General features: G+C 42.0%; 1 protein-coding gene across 21 annotated transcripts in view; it reads left to right on the forward strand.

Moving 5' to 3' along the window:
* ank3b (ankyrin 3b) overlaps positions 1-16,161 on the forward strand; it is a 150,162-nt gene that overhangs the window by 128,746 nt on the left and 5,255 nt on the right. For 17 of the 21 annotated variants that reach the window (XM_070545746.1, XM_070545747.1, XM_070545749.1 and 14 more), the window contains 9 exons: positions 2,674-2,748; positions 4,649-4,780; positions 5,132-5,275; positions 10,200-10,848; positions 10,936-11,104; positions 11,286-11,369; positions 14,049-14,132; positions 14,250-14,486; positions 15,324-15,383. In XM_070545746.1, the coding sequence (XP_070401847.1) occupies positions 2,674-2,748; positions 4,649-4,780; positions 5,132-5,275; positions 10,200-10,848; positions 10,936-11,104; positions 11,286-11,369; positions 14,049-14,132; positions 14,250-14,486; positions 15,324-15,371 (1,622 nt within the window). In that variant the 3' untranslated portion in view covers positions 15,372-15,383. The remainder of the gene's footprint in view (positions 1-2,673; positions 2,749-4,648; positions 4,781-5,131; positions 5,276-10,199; positions 10,849-10,935; positions 11,105-11,285; positions 11,370-14,048; positions 14,133-14,249; positions 14,487-15,323; positions 15,384-16,161) is intronic. The other 4 variants (XM_070545752.1, XM_070545757.1, XM_070545754.1 and 1 more) reach the window with 4 other exon arrangements.

Genomic DNA, 16,161 nt, shown 5'->3' on the forward strand with positions numbered 1-16,161 from the left:
AACTGTCAGTAACCATCTCAGGTAAGCTCAACTGCATGCTCGCCGTCCTCATCGGGGTCTTGACCTGACTCCAGCTCGTCGCCGTAACAGACTTGAGTGGGCAAATGCTCACATTCAATGGCGTCTGGCACGTTGGAGAGGTGTTCTCTTCACGGATGAATCTCGGTTTACATTGTTCAGGGCAGATGGCAGACAGCGTGTGTGGCGTCGTGTGGGTGAGCGCTTTGCTGATGTCAGTGTTGTGGATCGAGTGGCCCATGGTGGTGGTGGGGTTATGGTATGGGCAGGCATCTGTTTTGGACCAAGAACACAGGTGCATTTTATTCAGTGGCGCAAAAAGTGGGTATGCAGTGTATGCAACGCATAGGGGCACCTAGCTGGAGGGGGGCGCCTAAGCAGTGATGGGGGAAAGGGCATTTTTGTGTTTCATAGCTTTTTTGCATTTGTAAATTAAATAATTATTAACAGAAGCAAGCGATTGGGTGCCCCTCCGCAGCCCTGCTCCACGCCCCCGCCCCACACTCACAGACACACACACACACACACAGAACGTGAACACTCTTGACGAGTCCAGCGCGTGCGCCCGCGAATATGCACTGGGGCACGAGTGTTTTCATTTGAATGATATCTATTGTCATCTGATCAGCTTGCTAGGCTAGCTGGAGATGGAAAGACTGAATAAAAGCTCTCTGGGGCACAAAACAGAAAATGGAAGAGGGAAAAGGAAATTATGTGGTCGCATACCCCTCATAAAGTAGGTACCCACGCCCTTGATTTTATTCATGGCATTTTGAATGCACAGAGATACCGTGATGAGATCCTGAGGCCCATTGTTGTGCCGTACATCCATGAACATCAACTTATGTTTCAGCAAGATAATGCACGGCCCCATGTTGCAAGGATCTGTACACAATTCTTGGAAGCTGAAAATGTCCCAGTTCTTGCATGGCCAGCATACTCACTGGACATGTCACCCATTGAGCATGTTTGGGATGTGCTTGACCGGTGTATATGACAGCGTGTACCAGTTCTCACTAATATCCAACAACTTTGCACAGCCATTGAAGAGGAGTGGACCAACATTCCACAGGCCACAATTGACAATCTGATAAACTCTATGCGAAGAAGATGTGTTGCACTGCATGAGGCAAAGGTGGTCACACCAGATACTGACCGTTTCTGAGTCCCCAGACCCCCAATAAAGCAAAAATAACTGCACATTCCAGGGTGGCCTTTTATTGTGGGCAGTCTAAGGTACACCTGTGCACTACTCATGATGTGAGATCAGCATCTTGATGTGGCACACATGCGAGGTGGGGTGGATCATCTCAGCAAAGCACAGGTGCTCACTATCACACATTTAGACTGATTTGTGAACAATGTTTGAGAGAAATGGTAATATTGTGTAACTGAAATGAATTTTAGATCTTTAAGTCCATCTCATGAAAAATGGGAGCAAAAACAAACGTGTTGCGTTTATATTTTTGTTCAGTGTAGATACTTAGAGGTACCGATGTACATGAAAAATATTATTTTATTTGTTCACTCATTTCCATTTGCACTTTGCTTTTAAACAACACAGACTGAAGAATGCAGGGAATTCAACCAACATATGTAGGTTTTTAACCCTTAATTTGGCAGGTCAAGTACTTAGTGGAGCAAATTTTAATGTATTAATATTATATGCAATAAACTTGACTGGGGAGAAACACAGACAATGTTTGAATGAGAAAATAAAACATTGTTCTTTTCCATTGTTATTGCTTTTTATATTTTTGACAATTATAATTGTCATAGCTCCAAATACATACTGTAATATTTCTGAAACAATGTCTTTGTGTGAAAGTTTAGGGGTTAAAAGGTTGTTTTTCACATCTTTTTATGTTTTAAAGTAATAAAAATTTAGATCAAACCTACTAGGGCATAATAGATAGCAATAGATTACGCATCTGCCTTTAAGGTATGAAATGTTTGAAAGTAGTGCTTTTTTATCATATTTAGCATATTTAGTTCAGCGCCTTGGGCTTCCTGACAGGGTTGCGGAAGGCACTTTATAAATAAAGCTTTGATTTCGTTTGATTTGATTTATGCTAAAGTTGTAAATCTTAATCACCATATCAGTCCCCCCCCAAATATATTATTGTATCTTACATTAGAAATAACTAATTATAAAATACTCAACGTTTAAAACAACACAAGCGTACTTGTTATTTTTGTCTAACGATCCCAGATTTATGTAAAATTAAATAAATACTGTTTTTAAGTTATTCTTTTAGATGTAATGAGAGATTTTCTTCTCAGCCTGCTATGGTAACATTTGGCTTTTGAGCAGTCAAATGAACTAACTAGTAATTCTAGACAAAATAGCCTTTGGTAGGTTCGAGGAGAGTCTGGCCAGAAAAGCTGTGAGACCTGGGACAGTGAATACCTTTCATTTCAATATTTCATCACAATTTTCTTAGACAAACCGTGTTAATTGATCAAGTCTTTTTAGGTCTAAATTACAAAAACACAAACAAATGTAGTTCACTATCCCAGTCTGTTCCTTTCGTTGAATATTGATCCCTTTGGGAACCATTGGTATGTCTGAACCACACCTAAATCACCTGAGGACTGCTGTCATTATGTCACATTAATGGTTTGTATCCCACCCACCCTTGCTTCCTCGCTCAGGCCCTCAGAGTCCCTGTGAGAGAACGGACGTCCGCATGGCGATCGTAGCCGACCACCTGGGCCTCAGCTGGACTGGTAAGTAAAGTGTGTGTAAAATGCATCCAAACAACAGTGTGATGACGTAGTTTAGCAGAGAATCGTTCATCTGAACTGAAGTGATAATTACACACAGTCATTTAACGGTGTTTGCTTCCATCTAGTGGATAGTTAGCATGAGAAAAGTTTTGCCGTACTGCAGTGGCATTACATCAATGGGTCGTACTGCTGTGGCCACTAATACAGAGGTGTGTGCCTTTTATTTCCACCAAAGTAGCAAATCATTGTGGAAGATCCTGTGGTGTCTGTTTGGTACTAGTGTAACAAAAGGAAGTCCTTGGACTTTGTGGGGGTGGGGTCTCAGCAGTTAAGTTTCATAGATCTGTTGTTTGTGAGCTACTCCTTATCCTGCCGAAGAGATGCTACTGAAGACTGTGATCTTATGCTGTTCACATGTAGGTGGGTGTTGAATATTGTCCATGTGAACTCCTGCAGTCAGGTTTTTTCAACATAGAAATCTTAAAACAAGATGAACAGCAACATGTTTTAATCCCTCAGAAGTCATAATGTTATGGCTAATCAGTGTATAGTCAAATATATCTTTATATATATCAAATATATCTTTATATATCAAATATATCTTTATATATATCAAATATATCTTTTATAACAACCATAACATATTTAGTTCACATTTCTGAACATTCAAGGATAAATATGACATGAAGAGTTGAAATGTTAAACATACAGAGATGTACATGAATTAGTAATACAAGCTTATGCAGTGTGTAGTTATGCTTCTGAGCATGTTTAAGAGGCACAGCGAGTGTATTTGTCATCATCGTGGTAGGGGCGTGGCCTCTGCAGCTCAGTTGAAGGCTGCACTGCAGCACTGCCCCACGCCTGCCTGCATGTTTCCACCTGGGTGTGACCGTGTGTGTGTGTGTGTGTGTGTGTGTGTGTGTGTGTGTGTGTGTGTGTGTGTGTGTGTGTGTGTGTGTGTGTGTGTGTGTGTGTGTGTGTGTGTACACAGTTTAGATGTTTATGTGTTTTAGTTTGTGCAGCGTAGCAGTGAGGACAGTGATTCATATTTCATTTCTGTGCTCTGCTGCAGTGAACGAGATGTTCCTCATAATTTTACATTTACAGCTTCCTGCTGCTTTGTTTGCTTACACAGAGTTTTTCCAGAGTGAACGCTTGATTACCTTCTAATGCAATGATGGACCATATGTAATATCATTTAAGTGAAACAATACTCTTACAGGTGTGGTTGACTGAAAATCCCTTTTCTAAATGTTTTATCTGATTATAATCAGTCACTCTGAGTTTTTCATGCAGTCTGAACATGAAACAGTCTCCTACACCTATCTCCTGCATTAGCTTCTGATAGAAAATAGACAGTGAAACTCTAGGATTAGAGAATCCTGACAGATCTACGTGACTCACCCATCTTGACTCACTACGGGGAAGGCTTTTGTTGGTTTAGCATCCAGGAAAGAGCAGAGAACGTCTTGGCTAGTAGAAGCTAATTGTTAGCATTAGCAACTCCACCACACGACAAAACTCCTCCAGGCTTGTGTTATTTGTGAAGATAAAACATCAGTGTTGCAAGTCAGATGTAGAGTCACATTTCTGTTATCCAATTCAAAGTGAGATGTCCAAACATTAGGAAATAAGATTCCAAAGCCTGCCGTCTGAAGCTCAGCTGTGATGTGGGCAACTTTTAGATCCTAGAAATGGTGCACCAGTATATTTTTCCCCCTGAGACTGGCATAAAAGGCAGAGACCTAGAGACCATTGCAAATAGATTGATTAAACAAGTAACCCACTCCTTTAACATGCGAGTTTTCTGTGTACATCTTGGGTATTTGGTGTTAAACTTAACTTTTTGTTATTTTAAAGGAATGGATCTGATTTGTGGTGTTTGCTGTTTTTACAGAGCTGGCCAGGGAGCTGGATTTCTCTGTGGAGGAGATCAACTTCATCAGAGTGGAAAATCCTAATTCCCTGACCGCACAGAGCTTCATGCTCCTAAAGAAATGGGTGCACAGGGATGGTAAAAATGCCACAAGTAAGCAGTGTGTGGGCCTGATTTACATGCATGCATAACTATGGCCCTTGAAGCTTCCATTTATATCAGGAAACATACTTTGAATTTTTGCTTATGTGACCATTCTCACATCTCTGGTGGACAGCAACCAAATATGATCCCAATCTCAGACAATCATAGGGTTGTGCTAAGGGAATGTGCTATTCTAAGCTAAGCTAAAGTCTTTCTCTTTAAATTTCGATAGTGACCCTCATGTGATTAGAAATCATGAATCAGTAAAAACGTGACTTAAATAACCTCTCTCTCTCTCTCTCTCTCTCTCTCTCTCTCTCTCTCTCTCTCTCCCTCTGTGTGTCCCTATCTTCTCTCCAGCGGATGCTTTAACTGCAGTGCTGACTAAGATCAATCGCTTGGATATTGTGACTTTGCTGGAAGGGCCCATATTTGACTACGGTAACATATCAGGCACACGCTGCTTTGCCGATGATAACGCAGTATTCCCGGATCAGTCCGATGGTAAAGTGTAGCCCACCCTAGCTGACTTATCTCTCAGTCTATCCCTTCACCCTCCTTCCCCTCCTCTCTTAGACAGTCAGACCCTACTGCAAACAAACGCTTACACCCGACCGAGTGCTTCGAGGTTAGGCATACATTACTTTATGCTCCTGTAGATTTAGATGTAGATTGTTGCCTGTCCCATCTGATAAATGTAACAGTAAGCTTTATGAATCTCCTTTCTCAGATGAGGCAGGACACTGGTTTGGAATCGTTTTTAATAGTTATGCTTTTGTGTGTACGTGAAAAGATTAACTTTGATTTAATACATTTCCTCCCAGATATTTATCTTAAGTGCTATTAAAATACATAAAAACATAATTATAACTCCCGATATCTAACACTGGCATGTTTGCTTCAAGCAGTTTGGTGAGTTTTCCCCTCTACCTCTGTATTTCTCTCTTTCCTCTAAAATGTAATGTTGCAGTAACATCTGGTTATGTTGAACCCACTGAGGACCTTTGCACATTTCTTTATTCAAATGCGTCTTTTTTCCAGTTATCTAACCTCTTCTTTTACTTTATCAGCTTGACATTTTTACACCCATTGCTTTCATTAGGCAGCTATTGTTTGCTCAGCATTTGCTTCCTTTCCAATGATTTTAGCCACTTACACCCCAAATCTGAAGAATCGTCTTACAGGCAGGTTTTAAAACCCAAAGTCTGCAGCGGGTCTCACTGCCAGTCTGCTTAGTGGGGTTTCTTGAAGTCATCTCAGATCATTTTTTGGGGCATCTTAAAGTGTATTTCTGTGTGAAAGTTAAAACTAATTATTACAATTTAAATTGTTGTACATAACCTTCTGAACAGCCTCAGTTCAGGAAAATAGATTTGACTGACTGTTGTGGTAACAGCTGGACAAGACCAACGTGTATTAAAACAGCTTTGTACTCTAAAAGAGTCACGCAGAAGTTAATTTACCTGTACTAAGCTGTTAGTTTTGCCTTACACACTTGGTCAGAGATTATCCTGTTATTGTTTACAATATTGCACGACCGGTGCATCCAGGGGTCAAATTAGAAATTCAGAGCTGCACCTTAAGATGTTCCTCCCTGCCTCTATAATTTTGACTGGAAGCAACGCCTCTTATTCGTGAACGTGCACCTTTAACTGGCCAGCAGAGCTAAACACATTGTTTTACAATTATTATTCTCACATTGTTGTTTATTCACACACACACACACACACACACACACACACACATATATATATATATGAAAGGTTGCCAGCTCTGCATCATCCCAGGTACATCTGCAAACATGCTCGTTTGCTCTTTGACTGATGTCTGTACATAGGCAGACGTCTAATGCTATTGGCTAATGCTAAGCAGCACTCAATTCAAATTACAATAGAGCTCTATGGGATGGGGTGCTTAGCAACAACAAATGACATATTGCCTACATTCATTATATCACAGAGCAGGGTAAGACTTTCATGGATTTCTAAAAAGTCCAGCAGAAATTTCTAAATATTCATGCAGCGATGACCATATACTAAAAAAAACTGATGCCAATAGAAATGATTGTTAGGAAAATAAAAATACAGTTTAAGGTTTAGAGCCTTTTTAAGACAGCAGCAGTCCTCCTGGGTTGTGGCTGAGCTCAAACTGGGACATAAACTTTTGTTATTCCAAAATAGAGGACATTCAGGAAGTTATAACAGCTAAACTAGAAAATGTCTGTAACCTTTATACGGAAATACTCATAAAAATGCCTGCAAAATCTCTCACCACAACAATGTTTTTACACAGGAACAAAAGATGATTTCAAGTCAAACTTTAAACGGATGCAATGGAATCAACACAATGCATGGCTGATGCTTTGTGAAAGTCTGCCTGCCCTAGTGGATTTCTTTGTAATACTTTTTAAACTAGTGAAGCCTTTTCAACACATCAGAGCCTGATGGCACTCACACGTGTTGAAACTGCATTCTCTTAAAGTGTGCCATGTTTTAATTCTGCTTCATTCACTGCTGTTAGCTGTACTGTTCCTGCCATCTCCTGGTTTCCTCCAAGCCTCCCTTCCTCCACCGTAGCAGACTCCCCACCTGCTCCTCCTCTTCCTCCTCTGAGTGACTAACGTCTGCAGCGGTTTTTAATGTTAGTGCCGAGCAGCGCTAATCAGCTAATTCTCGTTATTAATTGCTTTTGCTAACCTCAGCAGCTCCAGGATGGAATTGAGGCTTATGCAGAAATGTGTGATACTGATTATCCTCTTTGCTTATGGTTTGGCAGCCATTGAAGCTCCTGTGACTATTGTGTTGCTGCCATGTTAAAAGGCGCTTGTACTGCTGACTGAAGGAGACACATTGTTTATCTGCCCAGATAAGCAACCCGCTGTTTCTGATGCCTTCGTCTCTGCAGCTTTTTTCTTTTTGACCAAGCCTTCATTATTCACACACTCACTGTCTCTTCTACATGCTGTGTGTCTTCTCATCCACCTCCCAACGGTTTTCCTGTGGTTCCCATTTTGTCGTTTGTGTATTGATAATAGCTGAAGCTCCTAAAGGTCCCAAAAGTCTTATGCTTCCTCTGTGTCCTCAAATGCCTCAGCCATCCGCCCTTAGCGCTCCCTCGGTTTCAATCTCCTCCTCTCCACTTCCTTTTTCTAGTCAACTCGCCCCTTTCTCACCTCCCTCCCCTATCTTTCACTTCCCTACTCCTCCTCCCACACCTCATGTTTACTTTCTCCCTGTTGCTCCGGTTCTCCCACATTTACTCACCCTGCCTTACTCCCCTCCCTCCTCTCCTCGAAGTCCTTTCAGCTGCTCCTCGTTTTTTTTTCCTCCTAATTTCTCCCCATCTGCACTTGATTTCTCTTTGTCTCCTCTTTCTCCTTCTCTCTCTTCTCCTGTTCTTAGCCCAGCTAACCATTCTGCGTCTGCGACAGCCCTTTTTTCTCCTTCATCGTGTTCTTCCATCCTCCTACCACCTCCCTCCACCTTTAAGTCCTCTCCTACATTAACATGTCCTCTTGTGGTTGTCCCTCTCTCTCCCACATTAATCTACACCTCTGGTCCACCTCCAAAGACTTCTGAGCTTCACCCATCACCCTCTCCTCCACCTGCAGATCATGCCTCCCCTCCAACTTCCCCCCTCCCTCCTGGTGTCCCCCTGTACTTCAGGCGTGACCGTTCAGTTCCTGAGGTTTACATTTAGATCTGCACCGTGATCCCAAAGTTATAAAGTTGTACTACATCAGCATGTAGATGTTGAAAATGAAGTGCTTCTACTACAGAAATGCCTGATTTGAGAGGCAGATTATTTTAATCCAAGTAAATTTAACATAAATAGGTAGTTTAGATTTTAGTGTGTCTGTCTGTGATACCTTTATTTCTGTGTCTCCATCTCTTTTTTTGACCGTGTCCACAAGGCTGTTTTAGAAGTCACACACAAGTCCACTCAAACCAAAGTATTCTGTAGTACTTGGATGCAGCAGAAAACCTGTAAACATATCAAGGCATTTAAACATGATTTAAATGGAACGGTGGCACAGGAGTTAAGTGCTCGCCCCATAATCGGAAGGTTGCAGGTTCGAGCCCCGCTCAGTCTGTCGTTTTGTCCTTGGGCAAGACACTTAACCCACGTTGCCTGCTGGTGGTGGTCGGAGGGACCGGTGGCGCCAGTGCTCAGCAGCCTCGCCTCTGTCAGTGCACCCCAGGGCAGCTGTGGCTACATTGTAGCTCATCCCCACCAGTGTGTGAATGTGTGTGTGAATGGGTGAATGACTGATTGTGTTGTAAAGTGCTTTGAAGGGTTCCATGACTCTAGAAGGCGCTATATCAAATACATTTACCATTTAAACTCATTTAGAGACTTTCTGATGAAGTAATCTGACTCTTAAGCTGCTAAATAATCAGTGACAGTGTGAAGTTTCCCTGGTGATGGGGGCAGTACGAACCTAAATCATTCCAAGCAAGCTGTATTTTTTTGTTCGAGTAAGACCTTACCAACGGATGGCCATTAGGGTCAAAACTCTGCGGGGGCACAACCTCCAGCAAAATGAAAAGCACATCAGACTCTCTTTCCTCACTGACAACAAGTGAAGAGGTAAATGTGTAAAACAACGTTCATGAATGGTGAAACTTTTGTAACCGTTTGTGACAAACCAGTAAATGCATTTTGTCCTCACGTGCTCCTGTAGAAGGAAACATGGCGTCTAATATGGCGTCGCCCAGAGACCTAGGAGACCAGGTATTTTAGACCTGATTTTTATGGTTATATTTTATGAAGCCGCCAGTATTTTTCAACAGCTGGGCATCTTTTCAGTCATTTTCAACAAATTTTCCATAAATATTGCCAGAGATTAACAGTAAAAACTAAACACCGTCTCTTTAATTGGAGTCTTTGTCACAGAATCAACCAATCTTTATTTGAGAAACCAAAGGGAGCCACATAAAGGAACTCAGATAAAACATTCAACTGCATTAGACTCTAAACAGACAGTTTCTCTGGTGCCTCCAAAAACAAGAGGTGTATCTAGGTCTGCTCTTATTATTATTTTATTAGCAGAAACCTCAACATAAACGACCTTCCTACGCAGCACCAGAATAAAGGTTACGTCCACCGGTAAATAGAACATTTGTTGCCATCACTTTATTAAAACAGATAGAGGTGAAAACTAAAGGTGAAGGGACAGTAATTTATCTGTTCAAACGTTCGGCTCAGTAAGGCTTTACAGTTTGTTCTGCTGCCTGTTTTGGATTAACGCTGTATTTGTGGTCTACTTGTGACTTTTGAATGACAGCGTTGTTTAAATGTTACACAAGTGTTTCTCATCTCATCACCTCCCTGACTTTACCTCTCCCTCCCTCCCCACCTGCCCTTCCTCCTTCACCTCCCCCTCCCTCATCGATCCTCTAATCCTTTACTCCTGCCATACATCCAGGGTACCACAATATAGAGCTGGAGCTGAAAACCCCATCAGACCTCAACTACGTCCCTCCTACCCCACTGCGCTCCGATGAGTTCTTTAGTGAGGGTGATGCTAGCGTAGAGTCCCCTACCAAGACCATGCTTACTAGACCTAGTGACCTCACCCTCACTCAGACAACCAGCACCTCCAGTGGCGATCCCTCCATGGTGGTCCCACTCTCTGTCTCAAAGCCTCCTATTGTTGGGCCAGAAGATACGGCCTTGATTGGTGGAGAAAGAGGGATGTCTGTGGAGATGCCAGATAATGATAGAAGGGCCTTAGAGCAGTTTGTACAGAAGGAAGAAGTGATTGTGGAGCAGCGCAACTCCTTGGAAAATCGGTCAGCTAAGCTAAAAGAGAATGTCGCTTTACACACCGGCTCTGGAAATGGAAGAGGTAAAGAAGAGGAGATGACCCAGGAGAAGCTGCGGAGTCTGCTGGAGGAACTAAAGCTGGAGGGAGGCATGGAGGAAGAGGAGATGACCGAAGAGAAAGTCAACGCAATCCTTGAACAAGTACGGCAAGCAGAAAAAGACATGTCTTCAGTTCCAGGCTGGAGAAGTGAGATGTCCAGTGGCGCCGTGGATTCAGCAGCTGCTCAAGATACCATCAAGGAGAGCAGGTAGGATCAAATCCATTCCGCTGCTCAGTGAATGGTTCAACATCAGCGCTGAAGTTACATCAAGATATGTCTCTATCTACATTTCAGCTCTGACAGCCCAAGTGACTCACTGGAGCAGCGGCCGGCTCAGAACGGAGGTCAGAGCGAGGCGAGGGAAAAGGAGTCCAAGAGGAAAATAGCTCAGGACGACAGCAGCACACCAGGACAAAGCAGAAGACAAGAGGAGGGCGAAGACAAGACCCAGCACAAAGTCCAGGTGAGCATCACACTTAAATAGAAACCATTAAATTAATTTGATTGTTTTGTTAAGCCGTAACCCGAGACTTCAGTGTATCAGACATAAATCAGAGTCCAGAAATCCCTGGTTTCAGTGGGAATAATGGTTTAGTGTGAAATCAGTTTACACTGGGGTTATTAACGAGGGCTGCCTTCATCAGGAGAGTATCAGAGCTGAGGAGGCTGGCTCTGATGAGGAAACCACCGTCACCACCAGGGTGTTTCGTCGGAGGGTCGTACTGAAGGTGTGTGAGGCCTGGTGTGTGAGCAAGAGTGTTGCACATGGGTAGTTAGCTCAGTGCAACTAATTAAGTGTGTCCTAGTGGCTTGGAAAGAGTGACAGCAGACTTGTTTTGGCTTTTTAGAGTGTGCTCTGCTGTTTGTGGACTGAATCAGAGTCTTTTTCCCAGAATTCAAATAAGATTTAGACAGATAATAAAAACTGTATGACTTATGAAAATGTTTGCAATTTGGGAAAACAGGAAGTTATTTTAGTTGAAACAAACTGGAAGATATGGACCAGAAGGAAAAAAAGGCACTTAGATTTCATACAAAACAAGGTGGAGATGTGATGTGGCTCAAATTATCTGGAATTATAGTAAAAAATCTTAACTTTAGCTGTGTGATCAGCTTTGCTTATACTCACCGTCTGCTGGTGTGAGCTACTACTATGTGTGTTTGGTTGGTGTGAGTTTTGCAGCCTGCATTTTTGTTGAAAATCACATTTAATATAATTTCATGAAAATTTTCTTGCTTTGGTTCATAGATGTTCTATATATGTATTCAATTCAATTCAAAAATGCTTTATTAATCCCAGAGGGAAATTGAGTATGGAACGTTTCAGAAGTCTCTTGTCTGGCTTATGCTCGTTGAGCCTCAAAGTAATCAATTTAAGTTTAAATGTATTCATTTAAAGGTACAAAAAGTAAGAATTTTAAAGTTAAATAATTACAAAACAGTCTAATGCCTTAACTATGTTGGAAGGAAGGTTACATTGTAACAGATTTCCTTCTCATCCAGCTGGAGGGTTGACAGTTTTTCTCCTTTAAAAAAAGCCAAAGGACGCAGTCTTTGTTTACAACCTGTGAGCATGAAGGAATGCCGAGTTGGTGCTGCTGCACCGACACTTGTAATTTGATACCAGATAGCAAAACAAGGCAGAATTTTGTAAAATATCTAAACTCAGTAACAGGAACAACTCAGTAGTTACTTCTTGAAACCCTTTTGTTTCATTCTAACACCGAGTGAAGAAGCCTAGAGGATAGCGTTGAGCTAACAATGCTAACGGAGAATTAGAAGCAAACAGGTCTAAAATATCTCAAGCTACTCGATATTATAGTTAAATGTATTTATGTACTTATCAACTTACCGTGCATTATTCGTCCATCTTTAATATTCTGGTGAGGTGAGCCGTAGCTGGTAACAGTCGTGAAGCTCACGGACGGGAATGAGATAGTAACTTTTGTTTTTGGAAAATGGGCTGCAGTAACCAAATGTGACCACAGGATGTCATTCTTACTTCATGCTTATACAGTGCACCTTTAAAAATGTTTGTATTTTGTCGTAAGTGAACCTAACAAGGAAGTGAAAGAAATTGCAGTTCTCCCCCCCATCCACTAGGGCTGGCTTCAGAAAAGAGCAAGTTCCCATTGACTCCCATGTTAAAGAATAAAAACTGAAGTCACATTAATTGTTGCACACACTGGTGTGTGGTGAAATTATTTCTCTGCATTTGACACATCCCCTGGGGGAGTGGTGAGCTGCAGACACGGCCACGCTCAGGAACTATTTGGTGGTTTAATCCCCCAATCGAACCTCTTAATGCTGAGTGTCAAGCGGCAGGCTTCAGTCCCATTTTTAAAATGTTTGGTATGACCCGACTGTGGATCTGAACCCTGATATCCCGGTCTCAGGGTGGTCACATACCACTAGGCCACTGAGCTGGTGTTAAAAATGTCAACTTCACATCAGAAATGAACATGTTTCCCTGGTTCAAAAAACATTTTAGGTTTAATAAGTCAAGTTTGCTGTCACGACAATGTAATGTAATTAAATCATGTAACTCAATCATGTAATTAAAGCTTGAAATTCTGAATAATTAGGGGCGTTTCCCATTGATTGACAGGTAGCAGATGAGCTATCAGTGTTAGCGCTAGCGTCTTCCTTCCTGCTTGCTCCAGGGAAGGCCTCAGCTTCGACCTCAGGTTAAAAGTATTGCAGCCTAGAAGGAAGAGAGTAACTGAATTGCTCAACCACGGTTTGTTAGCTGTGGTTAGCTCAGTTAGCTCATAGCCACATCGACTCCAAATCTGATGGGTGTCAATCATCTGCCCCCACCCTCACAACCCCACTCTCAGCCCCAGTTTTGTATTTTCTGGGAGCGACGAGACACAGGACATGGCCAAGATGGCGGTGGTGAGAATCTACTGGGCTTCAGTTCAGCTCTTCAAAAACCTACGAAACACAAGCGAAGTTAAGTGAGCTATATATGGAAAAAACTATACATGTATTGTGACAGGAGGAAATTCTGTATAAGATTTAATAATCACTTATAGTTGTTCTGGTTTCAGACAAATTAGTAAAAGAATCATTTCTGATCTGTGGAGTTTAGAGCTGATTATTACAAGCACATGTGTGTTCTGCTGCAGCGCTGTGGAGTGGAATGTTTCCAAAAGGAAGGTTTGAAGCAATCAGAGTTGCTTTGAAATTTAAACGTTTGTTGAAGTGTTTTAAATTTTCAAACAGCAAATAAAACAGTGTTAAAAACAGACCACACCCTTTGGCCACCTAGAAATGCTGCTTATTCTGACAAGCAGAAGTTTAACACTCATGCAGATAACCTGACCTTTGCCCTCCTTAGCATCTCCATCCATCTCTATCTCTTAACTTTCACTCATTCTTTCATATCTAAACTTCCATTGCAGGGAGAGGAGGCCAGAAACATTCCTGGACAGTCTGTGACAGAGGAGCAGTTCACAGATGAAGATGGGAATCTGGTCACCAGAAAAGTAACCTTCCTCATCCTCTTTTTCCACCTCTCCATTCCTTGTGTCACAGCTTAAACACAATTTCTCCTCTAAAAACACCCCCACCTGTTTTTCCTGACATGTTTCTGGCCCCTGCAGGTGATCAGAAAGGTGGTGCGCCGAGTTTACAACTCGGAGGAAAGAGAGGGGTGTGAAGGTCAAAATATAGCAGGGGAGGGCACTCCTGATGGTGGTGGTGGTGGAGTAGAGAAAGGTGAAGTGGCTTCTGCTGCTTCTGCAGGATCTGCAGCAGGAAACAAGAGTGGGAAGGGCAAGAAAAGAGGGAAGCGCTCCCGACATGGCAACAAGGAGGAAACCCAGAGAGAGAAGACGGAGGTTGGAGTGTGAATCGGGCGCCTCCCTTTGTCAGCTTCCTGCATGGCTCTTTAATTACAAAAACCATGAATCCTTCTTAGAACTGGTGAACTAAAAGGAACCAGTTGGTTTGTTCTTTATACTAATGGGGGTTTTGTTTCATTCTTTAGCTAAATTTGTAAAAAGGAAAAAAGTTGGCACCTGGGATTCCTACAACAGACTAAAGTCGGTCTTTTATGACAGGCGTAGTATCAGCTGAGGCTAAATCATTTTAATTTGACTGCCCTTAATGTTAATATTACTGTTTCAATTAACACTTCCATTAGAACCAATATTATTTACTGGTGCAAAGCAATTCCAGAGTTTGGATGAAACTTTGACTAATTTTAAAAAGTAGCTTTGCTCGCTGAGGAAGCCACAAGGAGAGAGCTTTAATGCTCTTCTCAGGTTTGAGGCTCCTGCATTTTAGTCCGTCACCCCTAAATGATGTTTCTGAGTTGTGTTCAGTGTGTTGAGTGCTTGTGTCCTACTAAAGCAGGGCTGTTAGAGTCGCCTTGTTTTCTCCATAGATTGTGCCGTGTGCAGTGGTTTTCATGTGTGCCTCTCAGACTAGAAACAAAAGAAATATTACCATCTCTTTGTGCATGTGTAATTAATCTTGTGAAAATGTAGAAATGTGTACATCTTTTTCCACTTCACTAATTTTTCTTCCAGCATGCTGACTGCTGTAGTAGCCAAGTAGCTCTCTGCTTTAATAACACATTTCAACTGTAGCTTGGACGCAGAAGTGACATCGTCTCTTCATTGTTTTTGCTCTGATGTAAACCTCACTGATTCCCTTCACCTCTCTGTGTGCAGCCTGCAGACACGCCCAACAAAAAACATGGGAAGAAGAGTCAGTCGTAACAACTAAACTTGGTAAGAGGATATGCTGTGACAAATTTGTATCATGATTGTGTCTAAAATGTGCTAAATGTACTCCTACAATCTGGAATGACTGCACAAACTGTGCAGCATGAGTTTTACAGCTGTCGGTTTTATTGGCGTTACTGTTTAATCGTAATACTTTTCTCTGACTGCATTTAAATCCTCACATTTTTGCTATTTCAAATCTTTAGCAAGGAGTTCAGCATCTGTATGTCAAATGAAAACATGCAACAAGGTGACAGGAAAATAAACATGATGCACTAAGCAGGAACCTTTGACCAGAGCTCTTATTGTGAAGGGTCAGAAGGAAGTCTCACTGTGTAATTTTTAAATACTTGTGTAGAAAATAAGCATTTGGTCAATCACAAAAGTTCACTTCCATACTTGGTTATGTAACTTTTGATGGCAATGAAAGAGGTCAAACTTTCCTGTAGGTCAGGGGTTGACCCCTCCTTTCCTAAAGGGCCGATATCCTGCATGTTTTTGTAGTTTTCCTACACCAACACACTAGATTCACCTGTTCAGCAGCTCATCAAGCCCTGCAACAGCCTGTTAATCACCTGGGGCCTCATTTATCAAGCTTGCTTACGCACAAAACGGGGTCAGAAAACTTTCCACACAAACTTTGGGATTTATGATAGAAAACTTAGCGGAAAAATGTGTGCAACTTTAAATTGGCTAAGGACCTGGCTTACGCACATTTTGGACATGGAGAGCACCTGCAGTGCTGCTGCTGAGAAGGATAAAATTGTGAAATCCTGCAGCATTA

The sequence above is a fragment of the Nothobranchius furzeri genome, chromosome 16, assembly GCF_043380555.1.
Source record: "Nothobranchius furzeri strain GRZ-AD chromosome 16, NfurGRZ-RIMD1, whole genome shotgun sequence".
NCBI classification, from domain to species: Eukaryota; Metazoa; Chordata; class Actinopteri; order Cyprinodontiformes; family Nothobranchiidae; genus Nothobranchius; species Nothobranchius furzeri.